Source organism: Hippocampus zosterae, chromosome 2 (genome assembly GCF_025434085.1).
Source record: "Hippocampus zosterae strain Florida chromosome 2, ASM2543408v3, whole genome shotgun sequence".
Classification (NCBI taxonomy): domain Eukaryota; kingdom Metazoa; phylum Chordata; class Actinopteri; order Syngnathiformes; family Syngnathidae; genus Hippocampus; species Hippocampus zosterae.
The window spans coordinates 37,905,823-37,927,345 of NC_067452.1; the positions used below are offsets into that span (position 1 = coordinate 37,905,823).

Genomic DNA, 21,523 nt, shown 5'->3' on the forward strand with positions numbered 1-21,523 from the left:
GGGGCCGGGTCGCGGGGGCAACAGCTTTAGCAGGGAAGCCCAGACTTCCCTCTCCCTAGCCACTTCTTCCAGCTCTCCCCGCGGGATCCCGAGTCGTTCCCAGGCTAGCTGGGTGACATAGTCTCTCCAGCGTGTCCTGGGTCTTCCTCTGGGTCTCCTCCCGGTGGGACATGCCCGGAACACCTCACCAGGGAGGCGCTCAGGAGGCATCCGAATCAGATGCCCAAGCCACCTCATCTGGCTCCTCTCGATGTGGAGGAGAAGCGGCTCGACTCAGAGCCCCTCCCGGATGACTGAGCTTCTCACCTTATCTCTAAGGGAGAGCCCGGACACCCTGCGGAGAAAACTCATTTCGGCCGCTTGTATTTATTTATATTATTTATATGGGAGTTTAAAATAAGAAACAAAAAATGCACTGCGGCATCACTTTTGACATTTTAAAAGGACACGTTCAATTAAAGGCACTTTCATTCGAGCAGGGGTGGGTGAGGGGGTCACCAACGCGGTGCCCGCGGCCACAGGGGGAGCCCTCAAGGACTACATGAGTAACCCGCGGGTGATGAGACACCGTGACTCTCCAGGAATATTGTAGAATGGTCCTCCCGAAAAAGATACCAGAGGGGGCGGAGCCAGACAAAGCACGCATGCAGGCGGACGGCACCAGGACGTACTCACACGATATTTGTCGTTCTGCTGATCTTGGCAGGCTGACGAGGAAGCGGCACGCCTGGCATCCATGCCCGCCTGGAGGAGAGACATGATGAGGAAGAAAATGGACGAAGAGAGGTGAGTAGCGAAGCTCTGTTGCCGACCGGAATCGTACTCCGGCAGCCGATGCTTGAAAATGGACAGCTCTATGTGATTCTGGGTGGATATTTAAATAAAGTTGGATTGATATTCGCAAAAACAATGTTTTAAATTTTTGAAAAAATACTGTTGTCACTTGAAGAGATTATGCACATTTGCATAATAATTTGGAACACAGTGTCAACCATACTTCAAGACTTCTATCAGTATTGCTGTACATGAAACGGATTCCATCAATTTGAAATTTTTATTGTGTATGTCACCCGATTATGAAGTGGAAATGTATGCCGGTTGTACTATTTGTAACCCTGTAAATTCTTTTTTGATATTTACACCCTTTCCTCTTGTGTTTATGCCCTCCTGGTGTGACAGGGAGCAGAAGAGGTAAGGAAAAAAAAAATACGATTTCTATACAAACACACATGATCATGTGAATCATCTTGAAATGTATGATGAATCGTACTTGACGAATGAACCGAATTAAAAAATGTTTGCGCCACTGTAACGTTACAGGATATGCAAAATGTTACCATTGAAATCAGGCTTTCATGTACCACTTAGAGCAGGGGTGTCCAAACTTTTTGCCAAGGGGGCCAGATTTTATGTGGTAAAATGTCGGGGGGCCGACCTTGGCTGACATTCTTTGCATTGAACAACAATATTGTTCAACAAATTTTAGTAAGCCAGTCTGTTTCACATTTCCATTTTTATTTTAATTTCAACAATCTTAAGAATTTCTTTTGGTTCATTTGAAACAGGAATTTGAAATATGACATATCAGTCAATATAAACACGGAGTGATGTCTTGTTAACTCGTGAGTGATGCCCTCTAGTGTCTAAATGCTATTACTCATTTAGTGAATGCTATTACTCATTTAGCCACTAGAGGGAAGCAGTACTCTATGAAACATCACTCACCAGTCTACGAGACCTCAGTCAATGCAACACGTGTTCCATTGCGCCCAACCTGCGGGCCAGACGGCACTGATTTTATGACGGGGGCCCAGGGCCGGATGAAATTCGACCGCGGGCCGGATTTGGCCCGCGGGCCGGACTTTGGACATGATGACTTAGAGGAAGCCCGCTAGTGAACACATCCCAGACTTTGAAAATGACAGCAGATTAATACGGATTCAGTCGCGTATGCGTTTGTCGCGGTTGTCTTGCGTGTATGTAAACAGCACATAGAATAGTTCATAAAGTATTTCCGTCTCCTCTGTTGTTTTAATAAATAAAATCATAATAATACATATATTATAATATATATATATTATAATATAATAATATATAATATATAATATAATATATAATATAATATATAATATAATATTATAATAATACAAATATTAGAAAGAAATTATGTGTATTTTTTTTTAAAACAAATTCAATCTTTGTCCTCCTGAAACCATTTAGGAAAGCAGAGGAGGAGGCCAAACAGGCCAAAGAGGTAGAGGAGAAAACCGAGTTGGAGCGACTAAGGATCCTGGGTTACGACGAGACCAAGCTGGCCCCTTGGCAACGCCAGATCATCCTGAAGAAAGGGGACATAGCCAAACAGTGACCCGGCCTTCCCTCTTTCACGTCCGCTCATGGGGTCCTTCCCATCATCAACCCACCCGCAACTCCCAAGGCCTTCGCTGATTGCTTTTTCTCACCCTGATGTTTGTTTATGGGAGAGAGCTCCCATCTTTGTCGCGCAATGTCCAGCCACAGAACCGATGCAGGCGAGTCTCCTCAGTCCTGTCGAAAGTCTCATGGAGACAAACTTTCAGCATTAGTATAGCTCTGGCATGCACAGATTGCCCTCACCTGAGACCTTTTCTTTGAACTGTGTGTGTGTGTGTGCGCGTGTGTGTGAGTGTGTGTGTGTGTGTGTTCGCTCCCCTGCAAATTCAATGCGTTTTGCTTTCTCATACAATCGATGAGTGACAAATAAAGGGGCTATTTGCTAGCATTGTTGCCACGGGAAAGGGGTCGCGAGCCGTCTGTTTTGTACAGTCCCCGCACTCGCCATTATGTAACACTACTGACATACTAATCAACGAAACTGCGTCATGAAAACAATTTTGTATCGCGCTCATAGAAGCGCATTCTTTACTTTGCAGCCAGAATTGTCATTCTTCCAAGAAACAAATCTTCTTTTCAAAACAATCCTCTTTGACCTAAACTTACATTTTACTGGGCGTGAACAGTTGAGGAAAATCGAATTTATGTTTATATTATCAGCACTTGTTCATTTTCTATGTCAGCAGTGCAAAAATTAAAGGCTACATTAATCGTAATTCATTTTTTTTCCATTTGTGTTAACTCTATGGTGAAAAAGTTTTTTGGAAAAAGTCCAGTTTATTATTTTTACGGCAAACCGTTTGTCAACATGCGCTGGGTATTATATTAATCAATCCCTCGATGATTATTATCATCATTTTGTGAATGCATCTAAAATATAAATAAAATGTCCTTTCTGTGGCTAGAAAATGTCATGACAGTGAATGTGAAAGTCTGTTGAATATATTATTGTAGAATGAAGAACATCATGAAGCTATCATTAATATGCAGGCGTATAATATATACTCTACATGTGTACAGTAAGAGGATTTTAAAAATGTTGGGTAGCGCATTTGAAAAATGATATCATACAAATGTTTACAACAGCTAATCATTTAATGAAGCCTGCAGTGCACATCTCGCGGCATCATCATTTGGAAATCATTACTGACTTTCATCAGCTGCCATATGATGTTGAAATTTAAAATGATTTAATCACCATTTGATTTTTTTTTATATACATATAAACCCTGTACATAGTCACCCCCTATGATCATGATACGGTCGGTGTTTGCATACTGATGGATCGCAGCCTTGATCGGGTAGAATGTTGGCGAATACATGCAAGCATGATTATGTTTTCAGATTGTTAAAAATAAAAGGAAATACAAAAACGGGTCAGGCTTTGCTTTTGTTTACTCAAAGGACAGGAAATGGGTGAACTGTTGAGCTGTTTTAAATGGAATTTACAAGGCAAAAAAGTGTTGCTGAAACCTCCTAAGGAAAAGCAATATGTTGTAATTATATATTCATTTACATTTCTCAAGTTAACATCACGTGTGACTCAAATGCTGTTCAGTGGTGTATATTTAGTGTGGTTGATGTTGTTTTCCCCAGGTAAACCTTCAACGTTAAAAATTCTAACGCAAACCACACGCTTTAGATCAGGGGTGTCCAAACTTTTTGCCAAGGGGGCCAGATTTTATGTGGTAAAATGTCGGGGGGCCGACCTTGGCTGACATTCTTTACATAGAACAACAATATTGTTCAACAAATTTTAGTAAGCCAGTCTGTTTCACATTTCCATTTTTATTTTAATTTCAACAATCTTAAGAATTTCTTTTGGTTCATTTGAAACAGGTATATCACATGCAACTGCTTATTCACTTGACTTTTTCTTAAACAGAAGTCTCCTGAGTGCAAATTGATTGATTTAAAACATAAAATGTATCACCATGACTTTTCAATAGTCACAAAACCTTTGACTCGAACAACAGGGAAATGAACAAGCAATACACATATCCACAACTGCAAGGATCATTTGAAATGTGACATATCAGTCAATATAAACACGGAGTGATGTCTTGTTAACTCATGAGTGATGCCCTCTAGTGTCTAAATGCTATTACTCATTTAGTGAATGCTATTACTCATTTAGCCACTAGAGGGAAGCAGTACTCTGAAACATCACTCGCCAGTCTAGAGACCTCAGTCAATGCAACACGTGTTCCATTGCGCCCAACCTGCGGGCCAGACGGCACTGATTTTATGACAGGGGCCGAGGGCCGGATGAAATTCGACCGCGGGCCGGATTTGGCCCGCGGGTCGGACTTTGGACATCCCTGCTTTAGATAGATAGATAGATAGATAGATAGATAGATAGATAGATAGATAGATAGATAGATAGATAGATAGATAGATAGATAGTTTGTGGTCACCTTCGTGTAGAATGCAATGATGGTTTGAGTGCTTTTTTATTGTGTAGCAGTAACAACTAATGGCCACTAGAGTGCGCTCACAACCTGTTGGAAGTTGCAAACCCAACGAATAAATCTGAGGAACAGTAAAAGTAAAAACAAAACAGCGTAAAATGACCCGAGTTATACTTGCAAAACGATTAAATGATCTCCACATATACATTTATAGACTACTTTATGTATAAATATAAATACATCCAAATGAAGTGTAACGTTTATTTGAAAAAGGGTGAAAACGGTTTGAAAAAAGTGGTCGATGTGCACTTTCTGAGACGAGCTGGGGCTCACCTGTGTCGGTGACGTCACCACGGAGACACCAAAGCAGGAAGTGGCCCTTTGAGCACAAATATGTGACACGATTGCATCGACCTAGCAGCAGACGCACTTGAAGGCTTACGCTTTCTCTCTCTTTTTTTGTTTTTTTGTTGTTGCCGATAGTTGGGAAGTTCACCACGCTCAGGTAAGACAGCTGTGACGTGTTGGAGCCTCGCTTGCTTGCTCTTTGCGTGTCACCTTGCCATAAAAACAACCATGGGAATGTGAGACCGACATTTTTTTTTTTGCCGATAGTTGGGAATTTTCGAAGTTCACCACGCTCAGGTACGGCAGCTTTGACGTGTTGGAACCTCGCTTGCTTGCTCTGTTGCGTGTCACCTTGCCATAAAAACAACCATGGGAATGTGAGACCGACATTTTTTTTTCTCCCGCCCTGAAGCGTCTCTTAAAGATTGGAACCGCAACTGTGTGGAGACAGTGGACAAGCTCGTAGTTGAAATCACCGTGTCGGAGGATTAAACATGTAAACCCATGAACGTTTTGTTTATGGCATGAGCGGGTTCAAATGCTCGAATAGTTTTGCATAGATATTTACTGAGCAAGCGTTAAATGTTAGCGCGACGCTTTAAGCGGGCCTTTGAAGTTCTAGCATTGCAAAAAATAACTACAGTTAATGTGAAATGAAAAAATCAATTGTATGTAAAGGATGGCCAAAAATGTACTGTACTCACTCTTTGATAGGCCTTGTAGTCCATTTTTTCTCCATTTGTCTTTTCTTATATGTCATCAAAATATTTGCAATGCAACATTACTCCCTGTAATTCAATTGATTAGACTTGTGACTATGTCAATAAACACGTCGTTTAAAACGAAATACATGAATAACGAGCAATTTAAAAGTGAGTTCCTCTTTGGCAGGAGAGACACTCTCATCATGACTATAATTTTCCTTTTCATATTCGTTTATCCTCACGAGGGTCGCGGGCATGTTGGAGCTTATCCTACCTATCTTTCGGGCAGTAGGCGGGGTACACCCTGAACCGGTTACCAGCCAATCACAGGGCACACATATCGACAAACAAGCATTCACGCTCACAATCACACCATGGGATAATTTTGAGTGTTTTGTTAAACCTGCCATGCATATTTTTTGGAATGCGGGGGAAAACCGGAGGACCCGAAGAAAAGCCACACAGTCACGGGAAGAACATGCAAACTCCACACAGGAAGGCCTTAGCCCGAATCAAACCCACGACCTCTTTACGATGAGGCGAACATACTAATCAGTTGACCACCGAGCCGCCCACTCCAGATAATAATCCGTTGATAATTTTCGCAATTAGTCATTTCTATCTCTATATTCCAAAACAGTACATTGTTTCAAATTGACAGCGCAGAAAATGTACATCAATTAAGATTCAGTTTCTGGTTGCTACGTAATGTGAGAAGAGAGACAAAAATTTTGATCACCGTCTTCGAAAGTAAAAGCAGATGTTTGCTACTGTTTGTGTTTTGTTTCAACACAAATCCGCTTCCGTGGAGGACTACAGAAGTCGGAGAATATTTACTGTTGCGAGTCTGACAATTGAATGATTTGGACAACCTTTTAAAGTATCAAAGGTAGTGCGTGTTGTTTTTAGTGGATTTACTGGAGCATCTCTGCTTGCGTGTGGCAGTGCCTTGATGTTAGTTCAAGAACTGACTCAGTATTACTTGATGTGTTCTCAGTGGGAGGCTCTGAAAGGCCCACGATGGGTCACTCGTGGCGTTTGAGGGCCTTGCACTCTTAGGATTCTGATGTGATTCCTCCCTGCTCATTTCCAATGAAACCGGTAATGCTAACGTCTGTTTGTGGGGATCCGTAAACATGCTCTCATTTTTTTTCTACTCTTCCACAGAGCCCTCAAATGTTGTAGCTGCTGAGGGGGGGGTCAGTGGACTGGGTCAAGGTGACAGGAGGGAGGACGCCATGTCTCGCACCCAGTCGGAGGGCCGTGTGGGTGATCGGTCCCCTCTAATTCTGGAGAGCCGCTTTTCCACAGAGCTGAATATATCTGAACCCAGCGACGAATGCTACCAGTCACAAAGCTCCCCGACCGTCCAGGCGGAGGCACCCACGGTCCAGGAGGATACGGTTGACAGACTGGTGGTGCCGCAGCAACTGATTTTGAGCACCCAAAGTGCAGCGGCGCTGAAGCTCGGCACCCAGCAGATCATCCCCAAGAATCTAGCTGTGGCCTGCCGGCCCAAAAATCGCCACCACACCACAGTGGTGACCTTCCCTGTGGGACTGGAGAATTCCAGTCATGGATCCCGCATCCGACACTCGGCTCAGGGGGCTGATGTGAGCTGGGAGGACTATGACAGCGATGGCGACGGTTTCGCCTTGAGGAGGAACCGCAGGAACAAGTCCTACAGAGCAGCGGTGACCAGTTTGGACATTGAGGCCATGGCGAGGGGAAAAGGGGCTGTCAATGCACTAAAACCCGTGAAAGAAGGCAGAGGATCTAGTCCAGGTTCAGGTCGCAGCCCCGTAAGGAAGGTAGAGGTTGCAGTCGCCGGGGGGGGGGGGGTGTCAAACCAATTTTCGTCACTGGCCACATTTTAGTGACCATTTCCCTTGGAGAGCCATTCTGACTAAAATCATATGAAGAAGTCAAGAATAACAGTTGATTCAACTATTGTTTATGTTAGTGTAATGAAGTATTTGGCAACAAGAAAATGCTTCCAATGTCGCTCTTATTTATGACGTATGAGAGTTTGAAATTTTGGTATATATTTTGGCAAGTATCATGGAAGTTGTCATGTTTGATTTGCTTTCGCGGGCCATATAAAATGATGTGGCGGACCAGATCTGGCCCGCCAGCCTTGGCTTTAATGGCAAAGGCTGTAGCCCGCTTTCTTTTGGCTAAATGTAAGCTGACAAGTCATATTGTAGCAGAAACTTCTAATCGCCACCACTAACGTTAAGTTCAGTAGTAACGATAGTCAATAGGAACCACAAAAGCGGTCTTAACAAAACTGTGTGGCTAGTTTGCTCAAAGGCGGCCAAGCAAGAATGCGTTTGCTTTCGGTGAGGATCTGGATGATGCAAACACTGTCATTGATTAATTCGAATAACTACGATTAACTGCACACAACAGCCACTCTCCAACCCCGGTTACAGAATCTATGACTTTCATGTCCGTGACGATTACGGGTAGCTTACTCGTCTAAAAAGTGAGCGCACGCGAGCCCCCACGAAGACGGATATTTTTCATTACAGGTCGGCAAACACTCGCCGTAGTGGCTCCCCCACTACGGCGACCACTTCGCCGAACGTTGGCGTACGTGACGTTTCGCAGACGGCAACTCTAAATACGACGCAGCTCGGCTTACCTTTTGGATGTGTCGTAATGTCTCAGACGGTTGTAAGCTGCAGCCTAGCTTACGAGTCATGAGCGGAGAAACTCGTTGTGGGTATTCGTATTGGTTGTCTGGCATCGGAAAGTCAACAAAAGGTTGACTTGTTTGTTGAATCGTTTATCCATCCATCCATCATCTACCGCTTATCCGGGGCCGGGTCGCGGGAGCAACAGCTTTAGCAGGGAAGCCCAGACTTCCCTCTCCCTAGCTACTTCGTCCAGCTCTCCCCGGGGGATCCCGAGTCGTTCCCAGGCAAGCTGGGTGACATAGTCTCTCCAGCGTGTCCTGGGTCTTCCTCGGGGTCTCCTCCCGGTGGGGCATGACCGGAACACCTCACCGGGGAGGCGCTCAGGAGGCATCCGAATCAGATGCCCAAGCCACCTCATCTGGCTCCTCTCGATGTGGAGGAGAAGCGGCTCGACTCTGAGCCCCTCCCGGATGACCGAGCTTCTCACCTTATCTCTAAGGGAGAGCCCGGACACCCTGCGGAGAAAACTCATTTCGGCGGCTTGTAACCGGGATCTTGTTTTTTCGGTCACGACCCATAGCTCGTGACCATAGATGATTGAATCGTTTAATTGGACACTATTATCATCTGTCGCCCTTGTTATGACACAATTCCACCAAGCAGTATGAAGATCCCCTATTGTGGCTCGTATCGACGACGACGTAAATGCCAGGGGGGGGGGGGGGGACGCCCACCAAACAATTTATTCCACCAACACAATCTGATTCAGAATATTAATAAGTTAATAAAGAAATGTTTTGACTGGTGATGACAAACGACGACAACAGTTTTTGCACAACGGCTACTGGGGCCCGCAACAATACGGAACCGACGAGTGTTTCTTGTATTACCAATCAGTTATTCTCGTACCTGAATGGAAACGCTTGAACTTTACGGTACTGTTTGTCGGAAACTGGAATTTTGCCTCGGTCATGCTCTGTGTTAGTCATGGAGATGATGCGCAATCTTCCGCATGAGGGCCTCTTTAGAGGAAGTCCTCATTTAAGCGTCTACTTACAGGGGTGCCCATTATGTCGATCGCGGACCGGTATCAAGTCGATCGCGAGGGGTGTAGAGGAGGAAAAAAAAAAACAATCAACCATTGGTGTGCCTGTTAGAAAAATATTTTTTGTGTTAATGTGCAGTACACTGCACGCGAATCAACCTATCAGTCACATTTTCACAAAAAGTTTTGAAAAAATAAAATAAAGCAGGTAAATCGTGATCTACGTCACCGGAAGCTTGCGATCTCTTTTATTATCGTTTTTCTCATTCAGAGTTTGTTTGGTGTAAAATTCACCGAGGGCACGGGCAAAGAATGAGAATCTAGAGGGCCACAAAACAGTACGTGGGAGCTACGATAGTAAACAGGCTGCAAAAGTGCGTCGCATACCTCCCGTGTCAGGCTTTTGCTCATCATGGCGTTGCGTTTGTATGTAATATGTCGATCTTGGGAGGTTGGTTGATCGAAAAGTCGATCTCCGGTCCAAAACGTTTGGGCACCCCTCATAAATTGTACTGAAATGAACTAAATAGGGCGGCCCGGTATCCAGTGGTTAGCACGTCGGCTTCACAGTGCAGAGGTACCGGGTTCGATTCCAGCTCCGGCCTCCCTGTGTGGAGTTTGCATGTTCTCCCCGGGCCTGCGTGGGTTTTCTCCGGGTGCTCCGGTTTCCTCCCACATTCCAAAAACATGCATGGCAGGCTGATTGAACACTCTGAATTGTCCCTAGGCGTGAGTGTGAGCGTGGATGGTTGTTTGTCTCTGTGTGCCCTGTGATTGGCTGGCAACCGATTGAGGGTGTCCCCCGCCTACTGCCCGAAGACAGCTGGAATAAGCTCCAGCACCCCCCGCGACCCTAGTGAGGATGAAGCGGCTCGGAAGATGAATGAATGAACTAAATAATGGAACGAAATATGAAGCGAGCTATCAGGGTGAAGTGAACGGCGGTGAAAAAAATGATCCACGTTCCTCAGTGACAAATTCTTCTGTTGTTGTCCTTCCAGCGAACCCTGGGGAGAAAGAGGAACCGGAACAACCAGCGCGGATCATTCAAAGACGGTATGAACGAGTCCCTCTCCACGTCCCAAAAAGTGGCCGAAACACTCCAAACGATCTGATGTTTGACGATACGGTAGATTGTGGACCCAAAAGTCTCGTCAGGTTCCAGCTCTCTCTTCCAAAAAAAAGGGGATGGCTTGAACTCGCTCTGCGCACTGAATGTGACATTGTTGCGGCCCGATTATTGAATTGTAAAAAATCCTGCAGCCTCAGCCATTCAGCCCCGCTCGTCACCGCGTGCGGACGAGAAGAAAACGGCTGTCCCCGCTCATTTATCCACGATTCTAAAGTCACAAACATCGTGTTTTCACACGCAGAAGGGTGATCTGCGGTCATTCATCTTCTCTCCATATTTGGTCCACTCAATAATACGGCCACGTTGTCAACACGCAAACTTTTCCAGACTGAAGAACCCCACCCCCCCACCCCCTCCCACCCCCTCCCACCCTGAAATGATTAATTTGTGGGTTTGCGCCCCAGCGACGCCGCGCCTCTACCAGGAGATCCGAGAGCGGGGTTTGCACTCCACCAACCAGGATGAGCTGCTGGACGATTTTGTGGTGGTGGAAGCGCCGGTCGAGGATCAGAGCATCGTGGTCAAGAGCTACAGGCCGGCGCAGCTCACCTGGAGCCAGTTGCCACAGGTAAGCGCACCCGTGCTTGGACGCGATGATAATTGGAAAAGTGGGGGGGGGGGGGGGGGCTGGTATTGCAAACATGATTTGGACAATCGCGTTGAAATAAAATTGTTCTCTTGCTTCGTGAAGGTGAAGGACACCGGCATATTGGGCATGATCTCACCTCAAGAGAGAAAAAGGCAAGAGGTAAGTATTTATTCATCATTTATTGATATGTAATACGCACACACACACACACACACACACACACACACACACACACACACACACACGGGCGCCTCGGTGGTCGAGTGGTTAGCGCGTCGACCTCGCAGTGCAGAGCTCATGGGTTTGATTCCGGCACCACCGTGCCTGTGTTGAGTTTGCATGTTCTCCCCGGGCCTGCGTGGGTTTTCTCTGGGTGCTCCGGTTTCCTCCCACATTCCAAAAAACATGCACGGCAGGCTGATTGAACACTCTAAATCACTGGTGTCAAACTCGAGGCCCGGGGGCCGGAGATGGCCCGCCACATCGATTTAGAGGCCGTGAAAGAATCAAAGATGGCGACTTCCGTGATGCTTGCTAAAATGTGTACCACATTTTCACGTGTAATAAATCAGTGACACATTGTAAGCATTTTCTTGCGACCAAACCCCGTCACTACAGTAGCTTAAACAATAGTTGAACAAACGATTATTATTGACTTTTTTTTTTTATGTGGCTTCAGTCATAACAGCCCTCCAAGAGAAACGGTAACTAAAATGTGGCCCACGACAAAAAGGAGTTTGACACCCCTGCTCTAAATTGTCCCTAGGTGTATTCATTCATTCATTCATTCATTTTCCGAGCCGCTTGATCCTCACTAGGGTCGCGGGGGGTGCTGGAGCCTATCCCAGCTGTCTCCGGGCAGTAGGCGGGGGACACCCTGAATCGGTTGCCAGCCAATCGCAGGGCACACAGAAACGAACAACCATTCGCACTCACACTCACACCTAGGGACAATTTAGAGTGTTCAATCAGCCTGCCACGCATGTTTTTGGAATGTGGGAGGAAACCGGAGCACCCGGAGAAAACCCACGCAGGCCCGGGGAGAACATGCAAACTCCACACAGGGAGGCCGGAGCCGGAATCGAACCCGGTACCTCTGCACTGTGAAGCCGACGTGCTAACCACTGGACTACCGGGCCGCCCTGTCCCTAGGTGTAACCCGCATAATTCACATTTGGGTGAATTTCATATTTTTTTTCAAAAATGTTATAATATTGGTCAGTCCAAACGTGTGGGTGTTATTTATTCATTGATTTATTTCAGATTATTGACGAGAGCGTTACCTCCAAAACGTCCATCGACATTTCAAATAAGGCCGACATCCGATTTAAACCCCTGACGATGTACAAATGTGAAAATGTTGACAATGTGTGTAAAGTAGTCTAGCGGAGAATTCATGGTCCCTTTTTTTTGTTTTGTTTTTGCTTTTGTTTTGTGTCAAGAGCAAAGGTCCACCCTGTTTGCACTCTACTGCCTAAGTAAAGGCACACCCAGCCAGGCTGTCTGCCACGTGGGCAATTCCCACTTTTATACCTTGTGGGCGTCGATTTGTATGGCTTCAAATTCAACTCAGTTCCCACGGCACTGCCCTTTTCTTCAGAAATTTCAGATTTGCTTTTGGCTCATGTTCAGCAGCACAAAGAAATCAGTGTTACAATCTCACCCGTATGATTTGCTCCCAGTTTTGACTACTTTCATTGAAACTGCTGTTGTTGATACTGATTGTTTGTTTTTTTTTTTGTTTGTTTTTATGCGTTTGACAGGCAATCTTTGAAATAATCACCTCGGAGCATTCATACTTACACAGCCTGGGCATCCTGGTGCGACATTTTAAGGAGAGTGAACCTCTGAGGAAAACCATGACGGCCACAGAGCACCATCACCTCTTCTCCAACATCTCGGTTATTCATCAAGTCAGCAAACGGTTGGGCACAATACATACTCATGCTGTTACACTTTTCTGTGGGCGTTGATTTCTTCCGTACATTGACTGCTATATGCAGTTGCAGTTTTTAAAAAGGAATAAAAAATGTCAGGCCTCCCCCCCCCTCCCCTAAAAGCACGCGGGTTAAGTTTCTTGTCGGCCCCATCAACATGTTAAAACACGCTTGGCAAACAGGTTTTGCAGCCTCACTGCTGTGCGTGGTATTTCGGGGCTTTTGAAATGATAACGTGTCAACAAATGCTTCAATTCAATGGACTTTGAATCTTTTGAGCCAGTAGGAGAGGAAGTGTGATGCAAGAGCGGATACAAGAACTAATAATGATTCACATTTGTATCAATATGTGTTGTGTCCCTTCTTCTTGGCCTGCATGGTGTCATTTGACCTTTTTTTGTGTGTGTGTGTGTGTGTGTGTGTGTGTAAATATGCTCTCTGCAAGGGTGTGGCCGAAAGTCGTGTTTATTGCGTTCATCAGGAATACACTTAAGATGAATTCAATTTCCTATTTTAAAAAAAATAGATGTTGACTGTGATATGTTTCTTTGAAAGAAATGGCCAAGATGCCACAAGATTGTGGCCAAGCACGACATTGAAGGTTCTCAACTCCTCTGCATGCAGTTCCTGAATATTAAAAGGCGCCAAACCAACACTTTATTTGTCAGTGCTTATTCACAAAAAATACAAATAATGTAGGTGAGTTTAAAAAAAACAAAACGATATATCAGGGGTGTCCAAACTTTTTGCCAAGGGGGCCAGATTTTATGTGGTAAAATGTCGGGGGGCCGACCTTGGCTGACATTCTTTACATTGAACAACAATATTGTTCAACAAATTTTAGTAAGCCAGTCTGTTTCACATTTCCATTTTTATTTTAATTTCAACAATCTTAAGAATTTCTTTTGGTTCATTTGAAACAGGAATTTGAAATATGACATATCAGTCAATATAAACACGGAGTGATGTCTTGTTAACTCGTGAGTGATGCCCTCTAGTGTCTAAATGCTATTACTCATTTAGTGAATGCTATTACTCATTTAGCCACTAGAGGGAAGCAGTACTCTATGAAACATCACTCGCCAGTCTACGAGACCTCAGTCAATGCAACACGTGTTCCATTGCGCCCAACCTGCGGGCCAGACGGCACTGATTTTATGACGGGGGCCGAGGGCCGGATGAAATTTGACCGCGGGCCGGATTTGGCCCCCGGGCCGGACTTTGGACATGCCTGCGATATATAATGAAAAAATAATTTTGGGCAGGTCCCTTAATGTTTATAACGATATAACGATAGGAATTACATGTAAGATGCACTACCTCCCTGGTAACACAATACAAAATGCCATAAGTGGGCTAAAATTAGCATCGATGTGGCAGCATTATCATTATTAAAACAATGGATATTTGAAAAAAAAAATGGTGCGGCAACACCTGTGATTGACTGGCAAGCACGTCGGGGTGTGCTCCCCCAATGACGGCTAGGAAAGCCACAGCGGCGATCCTCATTTAGATAAGCGGTTCAGAGAACGTACGGATGGATGGATGGTGCGGCAACACATGTAGACAGACGATGTGGCATTAGATCCAAGAAAATATTCTTTGTCCTCTGCAAAAAATATATATATATATATTTTGAGCTGTTGTGACAGTTTAGTGTATATTTGTGCGGCTGTACGATACTGCCCCCAGTGGACAAGGTACACACATCACAAGAAGCCGCACAACTCATCTTCCCAAAAAAATGATACAAAATGTTTTGTTGGCATTTTATGGGTCAGGATTACAATCATTCTAAGCCCCCTCGCTTTCTCTCCCCCCCACAGCTTTTTTGAGGATCTTGAGCGGCGTCACAATTACAACCCGGTGATCCGGGATATTAGCGATATTGTTCAGAACCACGCCGCCCACCACTTTGAGCCGTACATTGTCTACTGCTCCAACGAAACCTTCCAGCAGAGGACACTGCAGAAGCTCCTGTGAGTTTGGGCCACCAAAGTCTGACTTCTCTCAGCAACTTCCTCACGTAAATAAATAACCGAAAAGCGTCTTTCTTGGCCATCTTCCTCAGAAGCACCAATGGTGCGTTCAAGGACACCCTGAAGCAAATTGAAGCCAGCGGCGACTGCGGAGGCCTCCCGATGATCTCGTTTCTCATCCTTCCCATGCAACGGGTGACCAGGCTGCCATTGCTACTGGATGTCAGTATGAGCTTTACGTTGACAAAACTTTGCCAATTACAAAAGATCGTCATTGTAAACTTTTCAATCAAATCATTTTGGAGTCATGAGGCGAGCAATGTATTCAATACCTAGCAATGCTGTGATGTTATTGCTCACCATTGCTTTTATTTCCTTAAGCTACATATAATATACATATATAAGAATGTATTTAGCGGCCCGGTAGTCCAGTGGTTAGCACGTCGGCTTCACAGTGCAGAGGTACCGGGTTCGATTCCAGCTCCGGCCTCCCTGTGTGGAGTTTGCATGTTCTCCCCGGGCCTGCGTGGGTTTTCTCCGGGTGCTCCGGTTTCCTCCCACATTCCAAAAAACATGCGTGGCAGGCTGATTGGACGCTCTAAATTGTCCCTAGGTGTGAGTGGGGGCGCGGATGGTTGTTCGTCTCTGTGTGCCCTGCGATTGGCTGGCAACCGATTCAGGGTGTCCCCCGCCTACTGCCCGAAGACAGCTGGGATAGGCTCCAGCACCCCCCGCGATCCTAGTGAGGATCAAGCGGCTTGGAAGATGAATGAATGAAAAGAATGTATTTAGTTATTTATTGTGTGTGTGTTTGATGGGTTCCCTCACAAAGACAATCTGCCAGAAGACCCCCGACAAGACCGCCGAGTACTTTGCGGCCATCTGGGCGCTGCACGCCATCAGCAAGGTAGAAAGGTTCGCCGTGCGCGCCGACTCGGCATTTTTTTTTTGGGCAGCCTGGCAATCTGATTGTTTTCCTCCTGGTTGCACCATTCGACAGCTGGTCGGCAGCTGCAATGACGGCGCGCGGCGGATGGAGAGGACGGAACAGATGTTCACCATTCAGAAACAGATGGAGTTCGGCAAAATCAAGGTTGGTCCGGTTGTTTTGGGACTTTCAATTCCTCTCTGTCTAGGTCACATATGTCAGACTCATTCAGGCCGTATGCTTTGACTTGTCAGTGAATGTGAAAACTGCAGATCAAAATTAAACCGCTCAACTAGGCATGGACTAATGTTTAAAAAAAAAAGTTTAGATGAGGCAGGTAACTTCAAAGCGGCGGCTCGTTTACTGAACTCTGGAGGCAGCCAATCATATTGACATGACATGACATTGGCAGGGAAATTCAATCGTGGCTGCAAAAATGCGCACGGAATGTTTTTTTTTTTTAATTTGTGGGCACGAAGTAGCGTGTGAGTGTAAGCAAAACGTGTCGCCGCAGCCATTTCCGCTGGTGTCGTCGTCACGCTGGCTGAAGAAACGCGGCGAGCTGGCCGTCTGTGCTGAAGAGCTCAGCATCTGGAGAGCGTTCAGCAACAGGAGCAACTACCTGTTTCTCTTCAATGATGTCCTCATTGTCACCAAGAAGAAAAGGTCGGTCACTATTTTAACGCCGTTGCAACTCGGAACAATACGAGCAAAAACAACGTCACTTGGACGCGTTGCAAGTGGGCTTCTTATGGAACCAATTTATCTATCCGTCCATTCATTTATTTGATCCACTTTATCCTCACAAGGATCGCGGGGGGGTGCTGTAGCCTATCCCAGCTGTCTTCGGGCGGTAGGCGGGGGCCACCCTGAACCGTTTGCCAGCCAATCGGAGGGCACACGGAGACAAACGACCATCTGCGCTTTAGAGTGTTCAATCAGCCTGCCAGGCATGTTTTTTGAATGTGGGAAGAAACTGGAGTACCCGGAGAAAAACGTATATGACCTACTGTGTGGAAATATGAGGAAATGCCTGCAAAACAAACACACTCCCTATTCTCAAACTACAAAAAAAAGCAATTCGAATTATTAATAGATCAAAATATACGGAACGCACAAATCCACTATTTATCAAATTAAATACGATGAAATTTTAGCAACGGTGTTAATCTGTAGAATAATCTCGAAACGGACCTAAAAATGAGTAAATCGCTTGCTGAGTTCAAAAACAAATTCAAAAAAATAGTACAAGCAACCTACATCAATCAGAGTTAAAATGATCAATTCTAAACATTAAATATAATGATAAATCAGAACTAAGTTGATAAATAGAGAAAGGTATTGAAATAGCCATTATGAATACAAGAGAAAATTGACACAAGAGTGCCAGGGTGAGGATGTATAAAATCCCGATACAAACCGAAAGTTGTGAAAATATCACGGTTAAGGGTAAAGTATGAGCTTTAATGGAGACTTCTTCTTACTTTTTCTTTTCTGATTGATATAAAAATGATTTAGTAGATATAAACACATAACGGGGTAGGACTAGATGAGTTTTTTACTTCATCCTACTCCCTTGAACATAATAACTGTGTTGAATGAAGACTGATTTCTTTCTTTTTACTTTTTTATCGACCTTATTTTCTGTCAAATTATTACTGTATATGATTTATGTTCAATAAACAAACAAAACAAAACAAAAACCCACGCAGGCACGCAGCCGGGATCAAACCCACAACCTCTGCACTGTGAGGTCAACGCGCTAACCACTCGCCACCAGCCCCCTCCCCCAATTTATGTATTTATTTGGCTAGCTAGCTAGCTAGTTAGTGGCTATTCGTGATCTCAATCGGAATGCTGACTCTTCTTACTAATAATAAGGGTCTTGTGTATATTTTGTAAAGCGGAGAAGGAAAGAAAAAAAAAGGTCGATATAGTGAATGACCAACGCAGGATAATCTGGATTGTTTCAGTAATTTCCTGGAGAATGTGAGACTGTTGCCAGTCAGGGAACTGAGGAGGCTGAGGAACATACTTGACATTCTTCAACTTTGCATTCAGCCGGTCAGCCTGAGAGAAATGTCAGCTTTGTGTTTTGACGTGGGGAGAAACCAAACAATGTCTGCTCAGATACGCGAGCCCCCCTTTTTTTTTCTAAATGGTTGTGGCCCAGTACATGCTCTGCGTGGCTAATGCCACGGGAAGACGGCGAAGGAGTGTTTAACGAAGCCTACTAAGAACTAAGCTGAACTGTATTTGCAAGCGTGTGTGTTTGTTCCTTCAGCGAGGAGAGCTTTGTGGTGATAGACTACGCCACCCTGGATCATGTGGAGGTGGAGGTCAGCGAGGAATTTGATGGTCAGGCGTCGCCGCCCGCCAAGAACAGCTCCAGCCAATATCTGTCCTTCAAGCTGCTCATGAGCAAGAACAGCGAGGGCCGGCCGGAGCGCACCACCCTAGTGGCCGAGTCCAGGTACCCTCCTCCGGTCTTGTCAAAAACAAAATGGTTGAGTTCTTACGACAAAGAAACTTTGACCTTTTATTTATTTATTTGTAAACGGACTCAACTCAATCGACACATATCTGGTTTTAAATGATCGAACTACATTTCATGGCGACGTAAAATACGTAGTTTTACAATGATGATGTTCAGTTTTGCTTGACGCTGGCAAAATTTGTAGTATCCGTTCATTGGTATTTATTGTGGTTGTGGTTGCATCATGCTAATAGCTAATGGGTGATGGTTAGGACTCTCTGGTGTTGCCGATGAACTCACCAAATTTTTAAATGAATAACTCTTGGTGACGCATGTGGCCCCAATGAGTGACTGTTTCATGAAGGTTGATTGGAGAGTTTTGGCTCTGGCTCCCCCTGCTGGGGACAATGATGTCGCGCGTCAAGTACTAATACAGCACCGTAACACTGCCCATTCTACTCTTTAAATACGGGTCGTAAAAGGCTTCTTTTTTTTTTTTTTTTTTGAACTCCGCATTGGAGTTTTCTTCTTTTCAATGCGGGTTCATTTTCCACCGCCACGTTTGCGTTTTCTTCTTTTCATCGTCCCTTTTTTGTTTGTTTTTGTCTGCATGACTTTACCAAAGGGTGGACCGTGCCCGTTGGATCGTCGCGCTCACCGAACACAAGCAGACAGAGCTTTTCTCCCGCAAAGAAGGTAAAGCGTGACAAAATTCACGGGGACTTATTTCTGCACCGTCATTGTAGGTTTTATGTGCTCTGAGTTGGGTGTCCGCTGATGGATGAAATATCTTCATTTGTACCTCGAATCAAATGTGTGCTTGTGTAACGTTCAGGTGGCAAGTTTTAAGCCCGGTATCGTAAATCTAACTGCCTTGCTTGGGGGGGAGGCTAAATGCCGAAACACAAACGGTTGAGCATGAAAGTTAAAATACAACTGAACTGCACTTGAGTATTCACGCCATTCTTTTCACGTGCCGCTAGGGGGCGCCACCGCCACATGAATCCTTTCACCCCTTATCAGCTGGAATAGGTCAGGCCTAACATAAAAGTAGTCAATGCATGCTGGGAATGTGTTTTAGGTCTGCCCCAGTACGAGGCCGCCAAAGCCTACATACCCAAGGAGCCTGATGAGGTGGGCCTGCAGCAGGCTGAGCTTGTCATTGTCCAGAGGAAGGAGGAGGGTGAGGTTCCATTTTTCTTTTTCGGTGCAAGGGGGTCACGACCCTGCGAGGCATCCCCTTCTCCTAAAAACTGCGTGCTCCCGCCAGGCTGGTGCTATGGGGAGCGGATGCGAGATGGCGAGAGAGGCTGGTTTCCCGCCAGCTGCGCCACGGAAATCACCAACCCCACGGCCATAGAGGACAACATGCAGCGAATGAAGCGCCTCCGCCAAGAGTCCAACGTTTGAGGAGACTCAGTGCAGAGAATAGTGAGGTTAAGACCCCCCCCCCCCCCCCCCCGAGGCCGCATTAACCTCATCCAATTGTGCCTTGCTAAGGCTGAAGAATTTACGTTTAAGGGGAAAAGTGGTACAGCCTAAGCCGATTATTATATTCATGAAGATATGCAGTGCATTTATTGCGCTTTACTCTTGTATCCTTTTTTTTAAACCATTTTTTTTCCTGCTCAAACTTCATGAATCAACCTGTGATTAGATAAAAATAAAATGATTCAAATAAAAAGAAAACCCCTCACATTCTCAGTCACATTTCAACAAATCATCCGAGTTATTACACCGCGTTTTTCCATTTTGTAATAAGGATGTACCAAGGTGCCTTGAGATATGACGGTTGAATGACCATGAACATGCTCTCAACTCGCAACAGTCCTATAATGTTAGCCAATTTAAATCAATGGAACTATCATCCAGGCCCCCCCCCAAAAAAATAGTATTTTGTATGCAGCTTTTTACAGGTCAAGTAGCGTAATAGCATCATGAAACAGAATGTCAAGTATTCAGTTTTTGTCATGACTCTGTGCTTCAATTCATTGTGCTCCTCCTCTTGGTGTGCACACCGTGGCCACTGGGGGCAGTATTATAGCAATACAATCAAAGTGGTCACCACTATTCAGAATCAATGCCTGTATTGTGCTAGCTATTGTTTTTACATGTTGCAACACCGTTTGTGATTAAATATATATTCCTTGAAGGATATTACTATGACTGTCGTTGATGCTTATCGTTAGCACGGTGATGGCATTTTCCATTCAGTCAATGGAGGGTTTCTTAAGTTCTTTGCTTGCTTCAAATACACAATGTGTAATTAATTCTCTTAGGTTGTTTGGCTTGACACCAAACCTCAATTCAGTGGCATTTAATAGGCTTTTTTGGTTGTTCATCCTGACAAACTGCGGTGTATCAAGTCAGTTGTTGAGTTCCCCGTCACCATGTAGTTCACAAGTTTGCATGGGGGGGGAGAAAGAGAAACTAATCAACAAGACTTTCCAGATGTACTGCACGGAGGGTTAACCAGGACCCACAACTTATCCATCCATCCATTTTCCGAACCGCTTGATCCTCACTCGGGTCGGAGGGGGTGCTGGAGCCTATCCCAGCCGTCTTATGTTTCCGTAAAAACAGTCCTTTCTGGGTCATTACTGATTTCCTAATAAAGATATTTTTACATCCAGTCAGAACCATTATTTATCTTTTCTCCTACCGATTCAGCCGATCTATTTGTTTTGCTGCCTCCCAGCCCCTAAAATGTATTAAAATGTACCCATTTCATCTAATTGGTGGAGTGAAATAAAAATGTAAGTACTGTACATTACTCTAGTTACAAATTTTAAAATGAGTTTAATAAAAATGACCCCCCCCCCCAATTGTTAAATATATAATTTAAAATACATTTTATAACCATATAATTCATCATCGTCTATGAATTACATACTAAATGTAGCCCTTCGGGACAAACATTAGCCTACTCTGCTCAAGTTGAATACTGGTTAATGCATTG

At 44.9% G+C, this 21,523-nt stretch overlaps 2 protein-coding genes and 1 long non-coding RNA gene across 6 annotated transcripts in view; 2 read left to right on the top strand and 1 right to left on the bottom strand.

The window, feature by feature from the left end:
* Positions 1-3,131, top strand: part of espn (espin) — a 41,105-nt gene extending 37,974 nt beyond the window's left edge. For all 4 annotated transcript variants that reach the window (XM_052059183.1, XM_052059185.1, XM_052059182.1 and 1 more), the window contains 3 exons: positions 707-785; positions 1,170-1,191; positions 2,221-3,131. In XM_052059183.1, coding sequence (XP_051915143.1) covers positions 707-785; positions 1,170-1,191; positions 2,221-2,368 — 249 coding nt within the window. In that variant the 3' untranslated portion in view covers positions 2,369-3,131. The remainder of the gene's footprint in view (positions 1-706; positions 786-1,169; positions 1,192-2,220) is intronic.
* A 1,921-nt stretch (positions 3,132-5,052) lies between these two features.
* On the bottom strand, positions 5,053-6,835 carry LOC127596618 (uncharacterized). The gene is made up of 2 exons (XR_007961509.1): positions 5,376-6,835; positions 5,053-5,235 (listed from the first exon to the last, which is right to left on the bottom strand). It is a non-coding gene; the product is annotated as an uncharacterized LOC127596618 (long non-coding RNA).
* A 239-nt stretch (positions 6,836-7,074) lies between these two features.
* arhgef16 (Rho guanine nucleotide exchange factor (GEF) 16) lies at positions 7,075-20,720 on the top strand. The gene is made up of 14 exons (XM_052059209.1): positions 7,075-7,647; positions 10,525-10,579; positions 11,060-11,223; positions 11,347-11,403; positions 13,008-13,168; positions 15,008-15,160; positions 15,253-15,382; positions 15,993-16,067; positions 16,161-16,253; positions 16,603-16,754; positions 18,373-18,561; positions 19,190-19,260; positions 19,646-19,747; positions 19,835-20,720. Exons 1-14 carry the CDS (start codon positions 7,075-7,077, stop codon positions 19,972-19,974), a joined length of 2,115 nt encoding a protein of 704 aa, XP_051915169.1. The 3' UTR covers positions 19,975-20,720.
* Positions 20,721-21,523: the final 803 nt, after the last annotated feature.